General features: G+C 52.5%; 8 protein-coding genes across 8 annotated transcripts; 4 read left to right on the forward strand and 4 right to left on the reverse strand.

The window, feature by feature from the left end:
• The first annotated feature begins 29 nt into the window (after positions 1-29).
• K460DRAFT_415486 (uncharacterized protein) lies at positions 30-2,399 on the forward strand. Its single transcript, XM_040937736.1, has 3 exons — positions 30-111; positions 186-661; positions 718-2,399. Exons 2-3 carry the CDS (start codon positions 204-206, stop codon positions 2,234-2,236), a joined length of 1,977 nt encoding a protein of 658 aa, XP_040791613.1. The 5' UTR covers positions 30-111; positions 186-203; the 3' UTR covers positions 2,237-2,399.
• Positions 2,400-2,956: 557 nt separating this feature from the next.
• K460DRAFT_404301 (uncharacterized protein) lies at positions 2,957-4,582 on the forward strand (the record flags this gene model as incomplete). Its single annotated transcript, XM_040936714.1, has 1 exon — positions 2,957-4,582. The coding sequence occupies one exon, from the start codon at positions 2,957-2,959 to the stop codon at positions 4,580-4,582; it is 1,626 nt and encodes a 541-aa protein (XP_040791614.1).
• Positions 4,583-5,225: 643 nt separating this feature from the next.
• Positions 5,226-6,164, reverse strand: K460DRAFT_275364 (uncharacterized protein; the record flags this gene model as incomplete). The annotated part of the gene is made up of 3 exons (XM_040928038.1): positions 5,226-5,611; positions 5,675-5,782; positions 5,837-6,164. 3 exons carry the CDS (start codon positions 6,162-6,164, stop codon positions 5,226-5,228), a joined length of 822 nt encoding a protein of 273 aa, XP_040791615.1.
• Positions 6,165-6,852: 688 nt separating this feature from the next.
• On the reverse strand, positions 6,853-7,901 carry K460DRAFT_84447 (uncharacterized protein). The gene is made up of 2 exons (XM_040938745.1): positions 7,321-7,901; positions 6,853-7,242 (listed from the first exon to the last, which is right to left on the reverse strand). The coding sequence occupies exons 1-2, from the start codon at positions 7,763-7,765 to the stop codon at positions 6,941-6,943; spliced, it is 747 nt and encodes a 248-aa protein (XP_040791616.1). The 5' UTR covers positions 7,766-7,901; the 3' UTR covers positions 6,853-6,940.
• A 414-nt stretch (positions 7,902-8,315) lies between these two features.
• Positions 8,316-12,625, forward strand: K460DRAFT_364962 (uncharacterized protein). The gene has a single exon (XM_040933094.1). It carries the CDS (start codon positions 8,575-8,577, stop codon positions 12,262-12,264), a length of 3,690 nt encoding a protein of 1,229 aa, XP_040791617.1. The 5' UTR covers positions 8,316-8,574; the 3' UTR covers positions 12,265-12,625.
• A 294-nt stretch (positions 12,626-12,919) lies between these two features.
• On the reverse strand, positions 12,920-14,207 carry K460DRAFT_364964 (vacuolar-sorting protein-like protein snf7). Its single transcript, XM_040933095.1, has 4 exons — positions 14,126-14,207; positions 13,657-14,075; positions 13,397-13,601; positions 12,920-13,308 (listed from the first exon to the last, which is right to left on the reverse strand). Exons 2-4 carry the CDS (start codon positions 13,835-13,837, stop codon positions 13,017-13,019), a joined length of 678 nt encoding a protein of 225 aa, XP_040791618.1. The 5' UTR covers positions 13,838-14,075; positions 14,126-14,207; the 3' UTR covers positions 12,920-13,016.
• Positions 13,973-14,868, forward strand: K460DRAFT_84567 (uncharacterized protein). The gene is made up of 3 exons (XM_040938746.1): positions 13,973-14,082; positions 14,134-14,279; positions 14,329-14,868. The coding sequence occupies exons 2-3, from the start codon at positions 14,194-14,196 to the stop codon at positions 14,603-14,605; spliced, it is 363 nt and encodes a 120-aa protein (XP_040791619.1). The 5' UTR covers positions 13,973-14,082; positions 14,134-14,193; the 3' UTR covers positions 14,606-14,868.
• Positions 14,869-16,437: 1,569 nt separating this feature from the next.
• On the reverse strand, positions 16,438-18,025 carry K460DRAFT_364966 (uncharacterized protein). Its single transcript, XM_040933096.1, has 3 exons — positions 17,407-18,025; positions 16,907-17,356; positions 16,438-16,849 (listed from the first exon to the last, which is right to left on the reverse strand). The coding sequence occupies exons 1-3, from the start codon at positions 17,657-17,659 to the stop codon at positions 16,824-16,826; spliced, it is 729 nt and encodes a 242-aa protein (XP_040791620.1). The 5' UTR covers positions 17,660-18,025; the 3' UTR covers positions 16,438-16,823.
• Positions 18,026-20,642: the final 2,617 nt, after the last annotated feature.

Consider the following 20,642-nt stretch of genomic DNA (forward strand, 5'->3'; position numbering starts at 1 on the left):
ACCCAGTTTCTCATCAGCCTACCTCAAATGACCGTTGCTTCAGCCCCAGGGAGGATTATGTGGCTTGGTTCTACCTTGGCGTCGAACCACGTTAAGCGAAGTTGATACGAGGTAAGCTGATGCGCTGATAATTGAAAGACAGGTATTTAGCATATGCCCGAACGCGTCCCTAACATCCTAACAAGCATATTGAACCGCAAAGCATGGCACCGTCTGACACCAATCAAGCCTTCCTCACAAAAGAAACGCCGACAAGAGATGAAAATCACAGCCATGGACCAACTAATAGATTTCTGCATCGGTGGAGGTCATCATGGCAAGCGCCAACCACGATGGTAGGCCTACTTTGCCTAGGTGGCGCTCTAGCTCTCGGCCATCATTTTTTCTACCGATCACTCCAGGGCACAAGAACACCAGACAATTATTCTCAGCAGCTCAACACTGCCTACGGCACTGCGTTCGCCTTCCTTGCAAAGGCCTCGCTGATCGGCGCTATCAGCTCAGCATATACTCAACATATGTGGTTCGATTTTCGCACAAAATTCACGAAGATATCGACCATCGATTCCAAATTCACAGCGCTATCCAATATCTTCTCGTTGCTAGATCCCCAGTTCCTGTGGAAGTCCAAAATTGGTGTTATTTTGGCATTGTTCTCCTGGTATGTTGTGGTATTGTATTTCGGTATCAGAATTTCAACTCTAAATCTGCAGTTAGGTTACTGCCACTTGCGGCCATAGTTACGCCCGCCACTCTTTCCGTCCGCACGACACAATCTTCAAACATTACCATGTTGCCCGTTCCGAAAGCCGATTTTGCGTCCTTTCCAGTACCTGTTGCCGGGAATGCTCTGAACCCGTCATTAGACCGACTTTCAAGGTTGGTGAGTTCTGGCATGCAGATCCCACCCGTCAGCGCTTTCATTCCTGACGCAACGTACTCCTTGGAGTTTCTGGGCCCGTCTCTTCGATGCAGCACCGCTGCTAACAATGTCCTCAAGAACATTGACACCGTGTTCGACACGATCGGTAATAAGACTGGATCACAACCAAATGCTGTGTACATGGCTTTCAGTCCATTTACGCCCGTCACTTACAGCGGCCGTGCCTGGCCGATAGACGACCCCGGACAGGTTTCCGAAAATTCAAAGGATTGGAAAACCTTCGTTTCCTTATGTCTTACAGGTTCGAGCACCGTCTGCTCATTCATCCAGCCGGCCATCTATGGAAGACCGGATAACTCGACCGTAGGTCAGGGCAAGACAATCGACACTGCAAATGCTCTCTGGCTTCGTCTCGGCGACGAACGCCTTGCATGCTCAATCCAACGGACTCAGTTCAATGTCCAATTCGATTCTCGTAACCCTTTCTCTGCATTGAAGAGCTACAGTTATGCACATCAAGGCACTTTCGATGCAACATCCAACGAAACTCGCGGCTATGTCGTCGCAACTCAACCCCTACTAAACATCCTCTCGGGTGCAACCTGGTTTATTCCCCGCTTCTGCAGCCTTTCCCAGGCGCAAATGACTAAGTGCACATCGGATATTTCATACAGAACATCGCGAACCGCCATCCATGAAACAGCGCTTACAGCATTTGTTTCTTCAAAAGCCAATGAAACCTATCAGGAAATATTGAATATAGGACTGAAGGAAAGCGGCGGCGTCAACTCGGTCATGGGAAGTAGCAGCCCGCCGCCGGAAGTCGACATGCTAGACCTAAAGCTTTCCCGCAATCTTACAATCGGTGCCATCATCGAAGAAATGAGCAGGAACATGACGTTAAGTTACTTCACAGACGCGAGATACTTGTCATTCAACAGCACTACCGTCTCAGTGACTACGACTAAATCTTTCAACGTCTATGTGTATAACGTCCGTAACCTCGTTCTTGCCTACGCCATCGCGGTTGGCGCATCGCTCCTCGCAGTCCTCGCGGGGATGTATGTTTATATTTTGAACGGCCGCATCAACACCACGTCGACATTCTCGACTATTTTGTGTGCGACAGTTCAAAATCGGAGATTGATTGACATTGTGGAGCGGGCCGCGCCTTTGTATGCGTTTGGAAAAAAGGCTAATTCATTACTCGCTGCACCAGAGATGTTGGAGGCAAGGTTGAAATATGGCAGGTTAATAGAGCAGCATGGCGGAGGTGGGCAAAGAAGGGAATATGAGGAGGCTGGTGGATTTAGAGGTGCGGAGGCTTTTGGGGCGCCAGACCAGGTATTGTGATCATCTATAGAAACCACGAAAAGATGGATTAGAGATTCAGTTAAATCGATCCTGGCTTTTTTGTCTATGTAACATTATATTACACTCTTTCTAGGGGGCCCAAGGTATGCATTAGAGAGGGAGAGAGAGAGAGAAAAGAAAAGGTTATAAGTTTAGGGGGCTCTCTACGAATTGTAAAAGCAGTGTTGCAATACTAAAAGAAGAAAAGATTACAAAGCTTAAAAAGCTATCTGCAAATTGTAAAAGCAGTGTTGCAATACTAAAAGAAGAAAAGATTACAAAGCTTAAAAAGCTATCTGCAAATTGTAAAAGCAGTACTATAATATAATAAAGAGTAGAGTACTGTCAGTGCGACGCAAAAACCTAGTTATAGAATACAAAACTAAATTTAGCTATATAATAGTAAGATTGCTGCCTATAGCAGTAGAATAGAAATCCAACACTAGGTATGCAGTAGATGTATACAGTTCATATTGAGATATTGTTGTGAATACTAGATTTTAGTGGGGGCTTAGTATAGTACGCGCCTTCTCGTGTGAGCGGTTCGCTTATGAGATATGTTAATTAGGAATACTTCAATTTTGGCCCCAATCAGCCAGATGACGAGCGGGGGAAGCTGCACCACATCAATCCCATCACAGCAGAAATTGCAACATAACGGAGAGTAATAACCACTACTTGCCCCGGCCTTTACCACGGTTGAAGCAATTTACAGGCGCCATGTCAGAGAAGCAAAGCGCGATTGCGAAGGCTCGCAGACGAACTGTGATCTATATCGAAAAGTTGAAAAATGGCGTGTACAGCTCCTTTGTCCAATCTCTCTCCCAGACCCTACATTTACGGGACACCACGATTCAGAGCATCCCGGAACTGTTACACTCAAAAGAACTGTTTGAGCGTGGTGAGAAGTGGACACTCGCACGATGGCTCAAGACTACTAAGGGAAGGAAAGCGACAGAATCTAAAGACGTCGTCTTTGCCGGACTGTCACTGTTGGAGCCCAGCACTCTATTGATTGATCAGAGCCTGCAGCTGGAGGACTCTAATCTGAGCCACCCCAGAAGTTCACATAGCTCAGAAGCTCCAATTACGACTTTCCCAAAGTTATGGCCCTCTCTCCACGCGGACTACAGCGTGGAAACCTTTGGGGTGCTTCTCAATCTTGCCGCCTGTCTTTTGACAAGTTCGACTTGGCAAGACTTATTCTACATGGCATTGCGCTTCCGCGACCCTCCAGGCGAGTTTCCAAAAGGTGGACTACCTCTATATCCTCACCCATCTTGGATGCCTGACCCATCTAACTGGACCTCGCGTCCCATGGAACCTTTTTTCATGTTCAATAATAAGAATATACCGCTTCGATTACCGACTCATATCCAAGACACAGGTCCTAAGCTTTCCTCGGATGGCTCAACGCTCTTTCTAACCGCGGTGGAATTTGACACTGTGACGGCGCATTCCTCCTTGGCGGGTTTGACATACCCGAGTTTCGGAGAGCTCATCCATTTTCTAACCTGGCTTGCGCAATCTGTTCCACGCGTTTATGGCCCAGCGGGCTCATTGGGTATAGAAGCGCTGACAAGTGTTCTCACACCTAGGCATCGTTTGGCAGCTGATACTACAAAAAAAGCCGAGAGTGCCGACCTTCTACTGTGCCTTTGCCGTGTGATAAACTACAACGTCAATGAAAGCTTCAAACAGCTCGACCTAGGGTACAATCCGATGCAAATCGCCCTTGATCCACGCCTATCAGAACCATCAGAGCCGAAGAAGAAACACCTACGCGAAGCCTTTGAGGCAGCAAAACAAGCACATCCAGATGCACCCTGGTCTGGTGTAGATGCATCTACAGGTACCAGGATTATCTCAAAGCTCGAGGAAGGTTGGAGGGCTCATCGTACGGAATATCTTCTAGGCGCAGAAGACGAACAACGCGTTGAAGGGGCCAATAAAGAAGAAGAACCAAATTACCTCGACATATACACCCTAATCGAATTTTTGAACATGCAGGGCATGCCCAATCATCACATGCACTTATTTATGATTAAGAAGGGTTACATGGGAGTTGGTCTAGCCTGGCTACCGGGGGACGACAAGTTATTTTTCATTGTTGATGGGGCAACACCGTATATTTTTGCTCATGCAGATAATGTGCTGCGAAGAAGGGCGCAGCAGATACGTGAACAGATTAATGATAAACACACGAAAGCCTCGAAGACAGACCTTGCCACAGAACTTCAGGATGTGGAAACTCGAATTGGAAGCAGAGATGCATGGCAGTTGATGGGCGAAGCATATGTAGAAGGAATAATGGAGGGATCGCTGCAGAGATATAGCTTTGTCTAGATCAAGCTAACTCGCTAACGTCACTTTGGGAACTCGTTGATTCGATATTAGCAACGAAACTGTACCTGTACGATTTGGTTGATTGGTTGCGTAATGACTTTACTAGTCTAATTTAAGGTGAGATCTGACAGTTTGCATCTGTCTGGGGCTCGGAGTGAAGTATGAGGATCCTTTGATCTAACATGGACCCACCCTCCAGGTAGAACTCGGTTCGTGGCGCTTGTAACTACTTATGGTCCATATGTGAGTGCCTGCGCGACGTAATTCGACTTCTCGCCGACGGAGCTCGTGCTGTCCCTCACTTCTGCTTCTTTTAATGCATCTTCGAGTGCAGTGAGGTCAGCTTGTAGGTAGAGCAGATTACGCGCATTGAGAGCGCCGAAGCGACGGAAGATGGCGACTTCAGGGTGAACTCCCATCCAGCGGGCCAGCTTAGGGTAACCCTGGACATGCCCGTTGAGAGGTGTGGATCTTGGTGGCTTTGGCATTGCGGACGACTACCAATAGAGGAGAAAAGTGGTTGGCAAAATTGGAGTTGGAGGTCGCAAGATCGTTATATTGTTGTTACTTCCATGTGACTCGGTGAATGGTGTTACGTGGTCAGGGTCTATACTCTTGACGAATACAAACACTCTATGCCCCCTCAAAAAATCTCCTGATCATCATAAGCCCTCACACTCTCCAATCGCTCCCTGACCTTTGAATAATCCCTACAAACATGTTTACTATCCCACCCATCGCTCCCACCATTATGATCCGGGAACGTCGTCTCCAAGCCTTCGAGACTCATATCCGCACTGCACATGATAGTCTGGCGCAGGTAGTCGAAGCAATGAATCATGTGCCAGTGATGGTCCTCTTCCAACTCGTGGCCCGACGTCATGCCGCTGTACACTGCGACGACGGCGTACAAGCAGTGCAGCTGGTGCGTCATGGAGGTTGTGTAGACGGTGGCGTTGGGCCATACGATGGGCGTGGGGAGGTCGTGGTAGTTTTCTGGGTCGGGCATTTCTTGGAAGCCCATGCCGACTAGCAAGGGAAATGGTGTTAGTACATGTGTGTGGTGGGGAGTGAGAGGCTAGATGAGCTTACCGGGCATCAGCTCGTTCCAGGCTCGCAGCGTTTCGGGCTTGAAGAAGTCGGATGTATTATTTGGTGCGAAAGTTTGGTTGATCTCGAACTTGGTGATTTGGGTGGGGACTGTGGTAGTTTAATTAGTCTCGATTTCTATGCGCAATCCTGCGAAACGCATACTGTGTGGTCCCCATCCTGTCACGTCGCCGCCGACCTCATTCGCGCTTGTCGATGGACCTCGCCATCTTGTTGATTGCAGGAGTCCTTGTTCTCGTGCTAATAGCCCAATGATTAAGAGCTGCAGTCCTATCACGAGAATCCATCGCAATGCAGCGATGATTGGCGGACAAAGTATGTGCCTTCTCGACGGAGGTGTACGGTCATCGAACTCGCCAGCTGTCCAGGGCTTTTCCAATCCAATAAGAGATTCCACCTCGGTTGATGAGTCGTCGTCGGGATGGGGATCATGTGGACGAACGTTCGTGTACTGGTGTTGCGGCTCCATCATATCTTCGATTAACAAACGACACCCGGTCGCTCAACGCAAAAGATTATTGGGAAGCGAAAAAGGGAGCACAGCTAAAGAGCCAAAGGTGACAGCGCAGTCGAGTCGACATGTACTGAGCCCTTCTAGCAGGTCACCCCACTCGGAGACTGTGCAACCACAGATGTTTTACTTCTTATGCCTGCCAGAGATGCCATCACTGTTAGGCCGAGCACCAGCAATCAAAGGGCAAGCTTAAGCGTGACACGCAAGGTCTGAAACGGTAATAAACGCCTAGACTAACCGATGTTCGTTAGTTAGCTGGGATGAAACAGAGGATGAATCGCCAAGAGTGAGACGCTAGTCCATCGACCACTCCAAGCGAGCATGGCGTGAAACCCAATCCAAACGTCGTTAGTGAACGTATAAAGTCGCATACTTCGTTGCGTCTCTATAATTGATCGCTGTCACTGGGTTCGAATTTCGTAGGAATGTAAGTTGGGGCAACGACAGCTATCGGCCCAACAAAGCAAGGGCCATATGGCTTTGAGAACCTCCTCACTGGCCGAATGGGTCCAGAAGCGTTCGACCTAAGCCCACTGCGCCCTGGTTCTAGAGTTGACATATGATGGTGAATTTGGATAAATCATGGTTCTGTGCCTCCGATTACTACCCACCGCTTGAACATTTTGCTCTTGAAGGCTGTGCGTCGCAATTTGTTGCACAAAGATCTGCGTCGGATGTTCTGGGTCGAATTGCACGGAAATTTGGATGGCACTCATGAGCATCCATTGTCCAGGTCACCGCCTAACGCAGAGATCACTCCGGATGACCCATTTCTCGCCCTCGAGAACCTCGCGTCCTTCGTGAAGCATGCATTCGGCCCCATGTCGATGCAGTAGTGCGAGACCAACTTCTGGGCCGACAACACAGGGTGCAGGCGGTGGATCTTTGCTTTTCTTCTTGGGTGGGTCAGGGTAGAAGACAGTCTCTCCCCCGACACAGCCTGTGGCGGGGGAGGTGAGGTAGAGTAGCAGGGTCCAAGTGGTGCGTGCTGGTGTAGACGGAGGGCCAGCTATAGTAACATGGTTGTAGTCGTCATCTGGTTCTCATTAGCACGGTACATGCCTGGTCTGCAGCTTGCTGGGACCGATGGAAGTTCTGCCAGAAGATTACGCACAGTGTTGGTCGAAGAACTGCCCTTTCGAGTAGCGATAGATCCGAATATTCGGGTTTAGACCAATGACGTCGCCGCCCCAGAGTTCGTTGGGCTGAGTCTGGACGAGGGTTTTCAACGCAGTCTCAGTCCACAGTCTCTCGGCGAAAGCAGCGTCGTCGATTTGGTAGCGATCGTTCACGCGGACAGCATGGCCCTTTTTGGGCTTCCCGGGTGTTGTGGCTAAGGGGAGCGAGGAGAGAAATGACACATAGTTTTTGCATAGCGTCGCTGTCCACAGGTTCCTTATGGTGACTATTTGGCCAGGCAGTAGCTCCTCCAGCGCCAGATGCGACTCTGGGATGAGAGGGGTGAAGGCGGGCCAGTTGGGTGGTGGTTGCCGCGCAGGCTGAGAGGAAGATGAAGCGACAGGCTTGGACTCTGGCTTGCCTTTCTTCTTGGGCACCATGGTGAAGGGTATTGACCTATGCAGACTGGCTGACTGGGAGTAGTACTGCCTTGCGCCAAGTGAAGGTACCGTGGGTGGCTCTTCCCCGACCCCAATTCAGCGGTACAGTGAAGGGCGCGTCAATAAGCAGAGTTTCGCTGGGAGAAATCTGTAAGCATGTCCCCGTCTTGCGTAGCTGGGCTCTTCTAGCATTCAACTCTTTCGTCGCTGTCCATCCCACTCCTGTCGCCTCGTGAGCGCGCTGGCGTAGAGGCCAGGGCAAAAGGCAAGTCACTATGGCAGAGGGGCTATGGGGCAGTGCGCAGTGGATAGAAGAAGAAGAAGAATACTCGTCTCCTCCTTTCGATCCGTCGTATACGCGCGAGTACCAGCACATACAAGAGGCGCTGGACTGGTGTCGTTCGCTGCCCGCGCAGCAATCGGGCTCTGCGGACATGTCTAGCGTCGCACGTGCACCAGCAGCACCAGCACCAGCGCCGACGCCAACAGCAGCACCAAGCCGACCAGCGACTCAAGCCTCTTACGGCCGCCCTCCACCGACGTCCGAAGACGTCTCACCACCCGCGGCTCCCTCTGCGCCCATCTCCTACGCCGAGTGGCTGCTACCAGACGCTCTATTCACAGGTATGCGTTGCGCGCGACGCCCCAGCGAGAGCTCCTCTGCCAGCCCAGCGCGCGCGAAAAGTGGCTGCCGCTAACCTCGTGCAGACGCCAACGACGCCAACCCCGACAATCCCCCATACCAACACCGCCGCACCCACGCCCACGCCTACGCCTACGCTCTCGACGACTACCATGGCGACGCCAGCATGGTCGTAGTCTCTCCCGGCCGTCTCCACCACAATGTCAGCGCCCACCATGACACTCGCGACGGTCCTCTCTCGCCCGCCGCCGCCCCTGCACCTCGAATCGCCAACATGCAAGTTGCGACTGCTGCCAATGCGACGGCCCAGGCGATACCTGCCCTCGACGGCGAAGGCGTGCCTGACACCCACGACCTAATGGACCTCACGCCAAACAATGCCCTGGGCGCCCTCGACCCTCCCATCTCCTTTTCAGCAGCGCCTGCGCAACATGCCAATGGCCTCGCCATGGACCCAGCCTTTGCACCCATGGACTTTTCCCAGCCCGCCATGACCGACGAGCGTCTGACCGCCTTCGCACGCCTTCGCTTCGACGATGGCTCCTACTACATGCACACGTACCAGATCATCCTCGGCCGCAACATTGCCCTCGCCCACAGGGACATGCGTCGCCTGGCCAAGGTCGACCAACTGCACGCCGAGGGCCAGCCCCAAGCAGCCGAGGAACTACTGAATGGGAACAAGGACAAGGACAAGGAAAAGGAAAAGAAGAAAAAGCGCGACCGACGTGGCGCACGCAGCGTCATCAGCGAGAAGGGCGGCATCGTCAGTGCGCCCATCGAGTCCATGCCCATGGAGTACCAGCAGCGTCGCCAGAGCAATGCATCGCACTCCCTCAGCTCTGGCTCTCACCCCAACGGTGAGCCGGGCGAGGAGAAACCGACAGAACGCGCCCCGCAAGACGTGCTCATGCAGGCCTTCCCAGAAGTCCCTGCCCAGTTCGATGGCCATGTTCCCGAAGATCCAAACGACTGCCCCGTTGTGCCCATACACCCTCAACACATCACCGCTAAGACCGGTGTCCAGGGCCCCAAGGGCATTTCTCGACACCACGCCAAGATCTTCTACGACTTCGACAGCGGTAACTTCAGTGTTGAAGTGCTCGGTTCCAATGGCCTGCATCACGAAAATCAATTCATTCACCAGGGCGAAATCATCCCTTTGGATCATGGTGACCACCTGCTGATCGGTGCCGTCAACATTCAATTCTACCTCCCTGACATCGCGCTCACTGAAGACCAACGGCATCGCCAAGAGTCTGGTTCTCGTCCCATGAGCTTCTCTTTCGAGAATGGCCACGGCGAGCTAGAAAGCGACGAGCAGATGAGCTCTGAAAGCGAAGGAGAACAGAGTATCAACCCACGGCATGTGTACCACTACCCTGTTGACAGCGATCTCGATTCTGAAGATGCGGCTGGCGACGAAGACATGGACGACTATGAAGAACCTGTACCACGACCGCGACAAAAGCAGAGTCTCAAGATCAAGATCAAAGCTCCTCCACCTCCACCTCCACCTCCGAAAGACATCAAGAAAGTGCACAAGAGGAAGCATCGTGAGCCCACCCCTGAAGAGCCCCCCATGAAGAAGGTAAAGACCAAGTTCAAAGATCCGGTCAGAGAACCTGTGAAGGAACCAAAGCTTCCAAAAGAGCCAAGGGAACCGAAGGCTTCGAAAGAGCCAAAGGAAATCAAGGAGCCAAAGGAAACTAAAGAACCCAAGGAAAAGGGCAAAGCACCGGCCAAGGCCCCCTCAAAGACAATTGTCAAAGCCGAGACCCCAGTAGAGGAAGTTGCAAAAGAGACCCCTACAAAGGAGCGAGCCGAGCCGACCAAGCCCGCACCTAATGACAGTCCTCCTCTGCTTCGCAAACCTTTCGAGGGCGAAATCGAGGCTGGGGAAATCGAGGGTCTCATCACCGAAGAGTTGGCCAGACAACATAATCTACCGTCCAACCTGATCGGCCACGTCGTCGAGAAGCGAAAGGGACCCGGTAGACCGCCAAAGGACGGCATCATGTCGAAGCGTCAAAGATCTCAGCTCATCAAGCAAGCCAAGGAGATCGAAAAGGCCAAGGCCGCTGGTCTTGACCCGGCTGATATACCCCTGCCCACCGTCAAGCCCAAAGCCCCGAAACGCAAAGAGTCGAATGCCGCTGATGGCGAAGATGACGATATCATGGAGTCAACCGAGAAGGGCGACGGCACAATGGCGGGCGACAAGAAACAGGCCAAGCCAATCAAACCTCCCAGGACTCCATCGCCCGAGATGCGTATTGAAGATTACACCGAAGAACAGCTGCAGCGTCCATCAGCCAACTACGTTGTCCTCATTCATGAGGCCATCTCATCATCCGGTACTGGCCAGATGAATCTTCAGCAGATCTACAATTACATTGAGAAAAAGTACCCCTGGTACAAGTTCAAGACTACAACCAGTGGTTGGCAATCGAGCGTGCGACACAACCTCGGCCAGCATGACGCTTTCGTAAAGGGAGACAAGGAAGGCAAGGGTTTCAATTGGAGAGTCAATCCTGAAATTTCCATCGAGAAGGAACGCAGAAAGAGACAAATCAGCCCTCCAATTAACCATGCCCAACGACAACCGTACTATCCACCTCCGAATGGATACCCTGCCTATCCTCAGCCCGGTTACCCCTATCATCCGGGTATGCCCCATGCTATGCCACAAGCTGCTCCAAGATTGCCACCCAGTCTTGCACAGCCTCGTCTTCCTCCGAGTATGGCCCGTGATGCAAATGCGACAGCGCCCTCTGCGCCACAGGGTGCACCTCACCACGCTTCGCCATATGCATCTCCGTGGGCTGGCGGAAACGCCGCAGGTAGCCCCCCAGCACCACAGCCTCCTCGTCCATATCCGCAGCCTAGCTCCCAAACACCGCCAGTTGGCTCAGCAGCCGGCCCAAGTGGTCAGTATGGTGTCCTCTACCCGACTGCTGCCCCACAGACATACAGTGGCCCTCCAACCGCAAGCCCTTACGGTGGACAGCAGTATGCCACAACAGGTGCTAGTCCGTATGCCCAAGGGCCTCCCCGACCGTATGCACCTTATCCTCCTCCAGGCCAGCAATCAGCTCCTCCTCCAGCACCATCTGCCCATGCTTCAGCATCACCATATGCGCAGCAAACCCCTTATGGTCCTCCACCTCAAGGGCCCCTTCATGATGGCGCCATTCCTCATTCATCTGGTCGCTACCCTCTCGCCACGCACACAGATCTAATCCGCCAACTTGAGGCCTTTCGAAAGGTCTACCTCGAAGCCAGACTTGAGCCTGGCGAAGACAAAAAGGTCGATAATGCGATTAGAGCTTGTGTAGATACCACTGTGCCAGAAGCCAGTCTGACGGATTCGGAGAGACTGCTCCTCAAGTCCATTCGCAGCATTGAGGGTGTTGCAAAGCATCTCACTAGTGCACCAGCGATCAAAGAGGAGAATGCCCCCGCTGTCAATGTGCCTGCGACAACGAGTACGGTTGCGGCCGGCACAGCGGCAGCAATTGCGGCGGATGCTGTGGTCGCGCAACAGTCTACGCCTCCGGCCACTGCTCCATCGCTAGCCCCGTCACAGCAAGCGACAGGCGAACCACACAAACCCACGCCTACCATGACCAGCGGGCCGCCTCCTGCACCTTTATCTTCTGGTCCTATACATAACCTTCCCACCTCTCATCGACCCAGCGTCGAGCCGCTTACGCCGTTGCCAGGGACCCCGGTGCCTGGGTCGCCAGCGGTGCAGAACGGCACGCCGCTCAGGCAATCAGTCAATGTAGGCGACGCGGGAAGTACAGAGGTCACCAAGAATGCGGGTGAAGATGTGGTGCCGAAGACAGAGTAGAGTCTTTGTTTCCTGAAATGGTGTCTCGGTCGCGGCGATGGCCGGGAGGACGTTACGTTCATGAAGAGCTTCAATTATTAGATTGGGCTTCTCGTACTTGCTATTGGTCTTTCGCGCAGCACGACTACGACACGCATTTCATGTTGATTTTGGCGTTCGGGTACTTTCTCTGTTATTGATACCCATCACAGCGCGGTTGGGTTCAGGGCTGCTCAAAAGTGGATTTCGCGTTACGTGCATACATGGTCATGGTCATGATCGGGATTTATACTACATGGGTGGATGGATGCGAGCGAGGACTGTACTACGTTAGGTAGCTTAGGCGCATGGAATACTGATAGATACGTGGATGTTCCGTACTTGCCTGGATTGCATGCTCTCTATGTGATGTGTTGGAGATGTGCTTGTGCTGTCATATTTGCCAAATTACTCCTGCTGCCTGCGAGATAGTAGTGAATAACACGGTCAAACCCGAAAAAAAGCACAAAGTTGGGAACTTGACGCGTTCAAAGTGTAGAAGGTGTGGTATTGCAAGGTATATCCATCCGCCGCTTCCGGCAGTCCGCATCTCCTGAAAATGTAAGGCTGAAAGAAAGATTCAAGCCTTCAAATGCCTGCGGCGCAATCAAAACGCATGAAAATGGGGAAAGTAAGACCCCGCCGCTGAATCGCCGTACGCCTATAGTGTCTCACTCTACTCGTGCTATTCACCAAGAGATGGCAGCCCATGTTCCCGCCGCCCAAACAGACGCTCACATAGCCATCTCGGCTTGCAACTTCCGTAGCTCCTCCTCTTCATCATCCTCCTCCGCCCTCTGCGGTGCCTTGCCCTTGACCTCTGTGTGCGGCGCTTGGGGTAGTCTCCCCACAGTATCGCCAACGGGCACGTTGCCTGTCTTTAACATGGCCTCGTCGAGCTTCTCTTGTTGTAGTTCCGCGAGTTCCTCGTCGAGCTCGTCTTCGTCGATACCGGTCGACGCTACGCCCGAGGTTATCGCTTCGCTGATTTCTTCGCCGATTGCGTGTTGCTCGCGCAAATCTTCCCTATAACATCCCATGATTAGCAAGTGTGTTCAAGGCTGCAGAGAGCTGGAAGGCAGGGGAAAAGACGTGGTTATGGACAAGGACGTACATGATATTGTCCACCTTGTCGATGGTAAGGCCGGCATGTATCTGCTTCATGGCGGTCTTTGCGTTCTGCATGGCATCGAGCGTCTCCTTGTTGATATTGGCCGTCTCGATCGAGTAGATCTCGCGTTCTAGTGTCATGATCTGGGAGCTCGTTTGCTCTAGTGAGTGCTCAAATTGCTTCTTCCGCCGTAACGCCGCTTTCGCCGCTTTACACTACATTAGCAAGGTCGCTGGTGGGGGTAGTTGTGAAGGCAACAGTACCGGTTTTGTTGCTTGAGACATATTTCCGCGCCAGCGTATCTTGCTCGTCCATCTGATTTTGCAGGTGCTTCTCCCTCTTATTCAGCATCTCAAGTTGCCCTCGCAGCTGAAGTATTGCTTTCTTGGGTGCCTCCTTCTTCGCCTGGCCTCCCCCAAACCAGCCCAGGCCCCAGCCGCTCATGTTGAAGTAGGTCCTGAACGCTTTCAGTCAGCTTTGCACACCTGTAGGACCACATCAGAGACCCGTGTAAGGATCAGGTGGGATATCCGGCAGCCAGATTGCGGGGGAGGGTTGGCAGATAACAGGAGGGTTTTACATACTTTTCGGAGAAGCAAAAAGAGATAATAATCGGGCAGTCTAAGGAGATTCGCGGAGGTATGCAGCGGTGAGGTGGTCGTGCAAGAGGATCGAAGGTTGCCTGGCAGGTCAGTATCGGGCCTGGACGCATGAGGGTATGATGTCGCTCACGCTAAAAGTGGCACGTGCGCTCCCGGCCTCGGTCATAGGATTCGCCGTGTTGAGACGAAGTCAACACCATGTCTGGACCTATAGCCTCGAATCTTGTACTGCTGGCCGATCTCGAGGATTGCAAGCCTGGGACAAAGGTTCGCTTTCTGGGCTGGTAGTGTGACCACATTTAGTGGAAACGACGTCAGCTGACCTTGGTCCAGCGTCCATGAGTACATCGTTAAGACGGCGACATTGCGCCTGAAGCACAACCACCCCGCTTCCACTCCGCCGACCATTGCGAATGTCGATGTCGAACATAACCTTGAGCGGATAAAACGCCATGAGCTCGATGTCGGCGCCTGGATCAACGTGATCGGCTATGTCGAACGTCGCAAAGACAAAGGCATCTTCGTACAAGCAGTCGCGGTCTGGGATGCTGGCAACATTGACCTCATCGCGTACGAGAATGCAGTTGCGAAACGGAAAGAAGCTGGATAATGGTCGTGGAGCGTGACGCATCGTATAAAACAACTTTGAGCTATTGAGGGCAGAACAATTCCCCGAGCCATGCGTGCAGACGACGATGACCCGGTGACAAGCAGCGCGAGCTCTCATCGACGTAAAAGCGCCTGTCTGCAGATTCCGCTTTGAAGTGTTGGAACTTGGCTGGAGGCAGATGGCGACAACCGGACAGTACCTTTCGGATGGTTGGAAATCATTGCGAAGGGAAGCGCCTGGCCTGCACTGGCGACAAATAAACCCAATAGACGTTGTCCGACTGAACTCTTCGTACCACGTCACGAACTTGACTTCTTACCTTCGAGTTGATAATTTTTCCCGCCTTCTACTCAGTTATCTGATGAACTCCACAACTAGCAAATATCACCAAAAAGGCCTGCTACTATCTTCAGCTCGCAGTCATAGAAGAAGTAAGCCTCTCAAGCCCTAAACTGCTCCATGAAGAGAAAAATTCCATAGCCTTGAAAAGCATGATCCCCAATTTGATTGTGGATGCTATAACGCTCCAGCATAAAGTCCAGCGAGAAACTTGGCTGTGCATTAGTATACCAGAACGTCCCCATCTTGCCATAAAGCACGTGGCACATTTGCAGCTATAAGATGTGCAGATATGCTATGGGCGTTGATCATCGCCCCACCCGTTCGCCAACTCCCAACTGCGCCCCTTGAGCATCACCAACAACCCTCTTCGAAAGCATCGCATTCATTTTCATTCCGGATATTCAGCACACCTTCCATGCAGGATCACCCATCTATGCGGTAACCCTCGCAATGACGTGCATCCAGCGCATGAACGGGTCAAGGGTCTGTAGTGCGTAGTAGCCGCCGAGAGTCGGGACGTACCGCTCATCCATCCCTGCGCTAGGAGATGAGTAGCATGTCGGAACAACGTGCAAAGGCCCCTTGCCTACGCGTACGATCTAAAGAAAGTAAAATCTGATTCAGACGATGCGAAGGAAGACACCCTTCATTCCGGAAGATCGGCTTCAATACGCGCTTTTCATCGCATGGAGGCATTTCATATCTACTCCACCCAGGCGACACACCAAACGGCATCTCTCCACCCGCAATCCTTACGAGAACGTATTTCTCAGCAGCAGCAGTACCAGTGGTAGTTGAAATTTCCGTCTTCAATCCACTCGCCTTGCACGCCTCCCAATATATCGTCCCACTTCGCTAAACCCACCCCAAGCGCCCACGTTCACTTTGGTACTACCACTTTCCCCCACCGGGCGCCAAGCGGAATACCCGCCGCCCACCTTCTCAATGTAGGACAGGCCAGCCGGTGATTCAGTATTGGAACCTTCGATAGATTTGCATCCCAGCGGGTGGCTGCCGGCAACGCGTCCACGTTCTCGGCGGGCGCGTGGGATGCTTGGAAGGAAGAAACGGGTGGTAAATGGACTCTGAATAAAAGAAGGAAAGGAATCAGCGAAGCTTTGCCGATAGCCTTGAAAAGATCTTACAGAGGCGCATGCGGCACTGTGTGTTGGAAGACATGCAGGATTCTGTGCCGCAACGCGATCGGTGTCGTGCAGTTTCTATCGTAATCATGGTCAGAACATTACACGTTGGTGGAGGCGCGGCTTGATCTGTGCCGTATCGGTGAGAAGCTCGTGAGAAGACGTGGGAATGCTGCTGTCAGCTACGTCCCTTCCCTTTGCGGCACTGGCGGCGTGGAGTACATGGGTGTTCTCGTGGCGTATTGCAGGTGACCCGCCATATGCGCACTCGATTCGGAGACACGGGGGATGGATCGTGAATACCGTCAGCACACGTTGCACATACAGCTATCGAAGACGTTCAGTTCTGCGTCTAAACACGTAAATACCACCGCCCGTAAAGACATAAAGAGTAGAGACACGATGTCGCAATATGAGCCAGCAAAGATGGAAAGTCGAACTTTTGATATTATTGTAGGTGATCTATTCTCCGTCACCTTCAAATGAGCCACCCATGTTTTGCTCCGGGAACGCCTAAGATTTGGTGATGGAAAGGTCACCACCAAATATGCATGATGACGGGTATCGTAAAGACAAGGAAAGGTAAATACAGAAAAGGAAGCGCCACGCCACCAGTCATCGTGTCAATATAAGACGAATGCAGTGACGCGTAATTAGGCCAGGCATGTCCTAGCAGACGCATAATATGTATGAGCGTTCCGACACGTTCGAAACGATAACCGCAAGTTCGGCGCCTAGTTCTTAGGACCAAAGACCCAGTCTGCGAATAGTGTTAGCGATCAGGTCAACGTTGTGAGTCTATCCAGGGCATACGTACATTGCGCCGCGTATTTGACCTCCCATGAAGGCTTCATGCCCTTGCAGGTAGCAGGCTTGTTACCGCCGGCCGTCTCAACACGATAGACGGTGTTGATGCCACCTTGGGAGATGTTCTTGGTGTCCTTGAGGTAGAGCCACTTGATCGCACCGAGGCCGTTGTTGCCGGGGCAGGAGGTCGCGGGGGCATCCGTCTCGTTGAGCTTGCTGACCTGGGCCAATGGCTGGGGCTGAAGGCTAAGCTTGTCGAGGGCAAAGATTGGCGTGTTGATGTCAGAAATCTTGCCGAAGAAGTGGTGACCGGCGATCTTGTCGAAACCTTGGGACTTGAGGCCCATTGTCAACGTCTTGGGCAGAGCGCTTAGAGCGAGAGCGAGGGGAGAGATGGAACCGATTTTCCACTTGGCCATGGGGTCGTCGTTGAGCTTGGAGCCGATGTCGTAGAGCGTCGCTTTATGGATGTCAGTTGTAATCCCTCGTCCAAGTACAAGATTGACTTACCAACAGCACCAGTAGTTCCAGGAACAGCGTTCTCGTCACCAGGGGGACAGGTGTAGTTCTGCGTGCCGATACCGAGGAGCACATATTTGAGGCTTTCGTTTGGTGCGGGTAGCGAGCTCTCGGGGAATAGCTTTGCGAGTCTGCTGAGGTCGCGAGCAGGAGTGTAAGTTGCAACTTCCTGAGCGGGCCAAGGCAAGGCATTGGCAGAGCTGGCAAGCAGCACGAGAGCCGTGGAAAGCGCAGTGAAGAGCATGTTGGCTGAGGTTGCGACTTGATGGAGGTGCTGGCGAGCAGGGCTAGTTGTAGGAATGGGGATGTTGTGGAGAATAGATCAGTGAGGTTGTAGGCTTGTAGTTGAAGAAGCCAGTGTCCAGTTAGGGAAGGAGGAAGGCGCGTGAAGTGATGGTGATAGATAATTTGTGAGCTCCAATCGACTAGACGAGAATAGACTTGGGAAAGGATGATTAGAGATGATAAAGATGCGCAGCAGAGAAGGGGTTTGGAGATGTACGATGGCACCACGTCGCTACCTGCCTCTTCGTAGATGAATCAAACAGTCAAGGTTGGTATTGGGGTTCCACGACTTGCTCGACCAGGCGGTTGACGACCTTATACCCACCCACCCTCGTCCTCTGCGCACTCGCATCCCTGGCGCTCAGCCGTTGGACAGGCGGCCTGGCCTGCAGGCCGCCATGTGCATGTACGCGGACACAGACCACCGTCTCGACCAGAAGTCGCTCTGCCATCCTTGAAGCGACATGCAAAGCCAAATTGGTGAGACCTGGAGATGCACTGTAGCGGGCCCAGGGTGCTTCTTCTCCCGCATGCCGCCTTACTGAGAGCGGCAAGCTGGCAAAGCATGCCTGCGCTTGCTGTAAGCGCTGATACGTGCAATTTCGCGATCGGATACATGGGTCTGGAAAGCGATACGATAGCCTTGCCTGTCTCTCTCGTGGAGCCGCATGGCTGCTGCGGCATTGCCTCGTCGTGTTGAGCCTCCATTCGCGCGACCGACTCTTGTAAATGTTGGACGACGTCGACATGGCCTCCACCAAGGTCCCCAATCTGACAGCGACAGGACGCAGCAAATCTGCCTTGGGTGCCCCCCGTCTGCCATGGAGCAACCTTTAGTTTCAGTGCTCAGGCCCCTAAAACAAAGTCTAAACGTACCGGCAAAGTACCCACAGCGTACGGGTTGGGGCTCTCTCACCTACCCGATGCGAACAAGAGGTTGGATAGAGGCCGAGATGCCGGGCTTTCACCCGCAGTCCGTGCGCTGCAGACGCCATGCATACACGGCCGGTAATTTGGCCTGATCAGGTCAATCAAAGCCAGCAAATGACCCGATAGTGGCATGCACGAACTATCGAAAGTTGCCACTTCGAGCTTAATTGTTGGCTAATTAATCGGCGGCGTCAGCATAGAGTGCGCCGCGAGGTTGGTCGATTACTTGCGTGGAACGATATCCGGTGTAGCGCAAGAACAAGAGCTGGATGGCTTGTCAACGCTCCACAATTTGCAGTAGAAAAGCGCATCAGCTGTTGAGCTACAAGACCTCCAGTCTCAACCTGAATCAAGTCAGTTGCTCTCAACTCGTAAAGAGCTAATGGTATGCCGATCATCAGATAGGCGAGACACTGCTTACGCAAAGCTATACCTCCATCATAAGAGGATCTCTTGACAGCTGCACTCTGAGATAAAAATCTCTCTCGGGCGTGAGATAGATGGGGAGGCCCCAACACCGAGGCCCGTATGGTCCACAAATTAAGTGAAATTGGGCCATGGTTTTGGCCCCAAAAGGCATAAAAGAGGGGTTGTGTTGGGTCATGTTGGCCTCGTTAGCCTGCTGCAAGGCCGCCAAAACAGCAAAATTAGCCCTCATTCTCGCCGTCCGCGCAGCACTGAGCTCGGGACACGTCTTGAGGATATGCGCGTGGTGTATGCGCGTCCGACGCCGTCACAGTCAGTTGGCGTTTCGTTTTGCCATGTGGAGCGGCGTCGTCAGTTCAGTTCTTGACTTGACAAGCGTTTCACGCCCGTCGACTTCAGGTCAAGCCGTCTCAGAGTTCAACGGAACCGTTTCAGACGACGATCATCCCACAGAACTTTGTAACACCCGCCGAGCGGAAAAACTAACTCGAACGCTTCAAGGGGGAACCTTGATTTAGTTGGAAACGATTGAGATACGCGGAGGTTGGGCTCCTGTCAGCGTTCTGCGGTGCTTTTCAAACCTTTGGAGAGCTCCTGCATGGTCTGCATGGTGGCTTGCGAGACAGTGATACCCACCGCGACAACGAGGGTTCCCCACTTCATCTACCCATCGCCCGAAAGTCCAGTCCTGCCATGCCCGTCTAGACCGAGCTGACATTGCCGGCACTCCTAACAACCGTAAAGCAGGTATCATACGGTGCCCATAGTGTTCCGCTCACACCTGGGGCTCGAATCTGTTTGCGCTAGTACTACTACCGTCCCGAGGTCACTAATGCAACTTGGCAAGATGCCCGATTATTCGAACATGCTTTTGAATCCATTAAGGGAATGTGATATATATTCAACACTAGTGCATCTATATGCGCCTGCATCTCGAGCCAAATAGGAAAGGCCAATTAGAGCTATGCTGCGGGGAAGGACCATGCGTCCCCAACCCCCACGATGATCATCGTCCGTGTTCGAGCACCACGGCAACCAGCGAGCACCCCAATATGCCTGCCACTGCATGATAGGCCGTTTGAAAGTTCACGACTTTGTGATAACATGAGTATCCCAGCTCATTTTTCTGTACACCCACTCCAACAACATCTTTGTACGATGCAATGTACCGTCATACGCAGGAGATTCGCGGAACCTTTGAAAAGGAAAAGGAAATACTATCGCGTCGACAGGCAACTTACCCACGTCTTCCGAACCGGCACGAGTCAACATTAAGTAATCTTCCGCGCAATTTATCTCACATTCGATGTTTGAGGCACTTGAAAATATGTGAAACACACTTTTGTATAACTCTTTCAGCTAGTGAAATCTGGGCAGCTTGAGCTGCCACGCAGTCAGAAAGCCGTCGAAATACATGTCCGATACCCTTGAAATCAGCCATGTCGTCATGCCATCATTGAGTCCTCATTCTCGTATTCTCGTTGTGATTCAGGATCGTGAAGGCCTTCGTGAAGTGTATACCGCCTACCAGCCGCCGCCACTTGCAGCAGCGCCTCCACCCCAGGAGGACTCGGCTCCACCAGCAG

Source organism: Cucurbitaria berberidis, assembly GCF_010015615.1.
Source record: "Cucurbitaria berberidis CBS 394.84 unplaced genomic scaffold K460scaffold_2, whole genome shotgun sequence".
Taxonomy (NCBI): domain Eukaryota; kingdom Fungi; phylum Ascomycota; class Dothideomycetes; order Pleosporales; family Cucurbitariaceae; genus Cucurbitaria; species Cucurbitaria berberidis.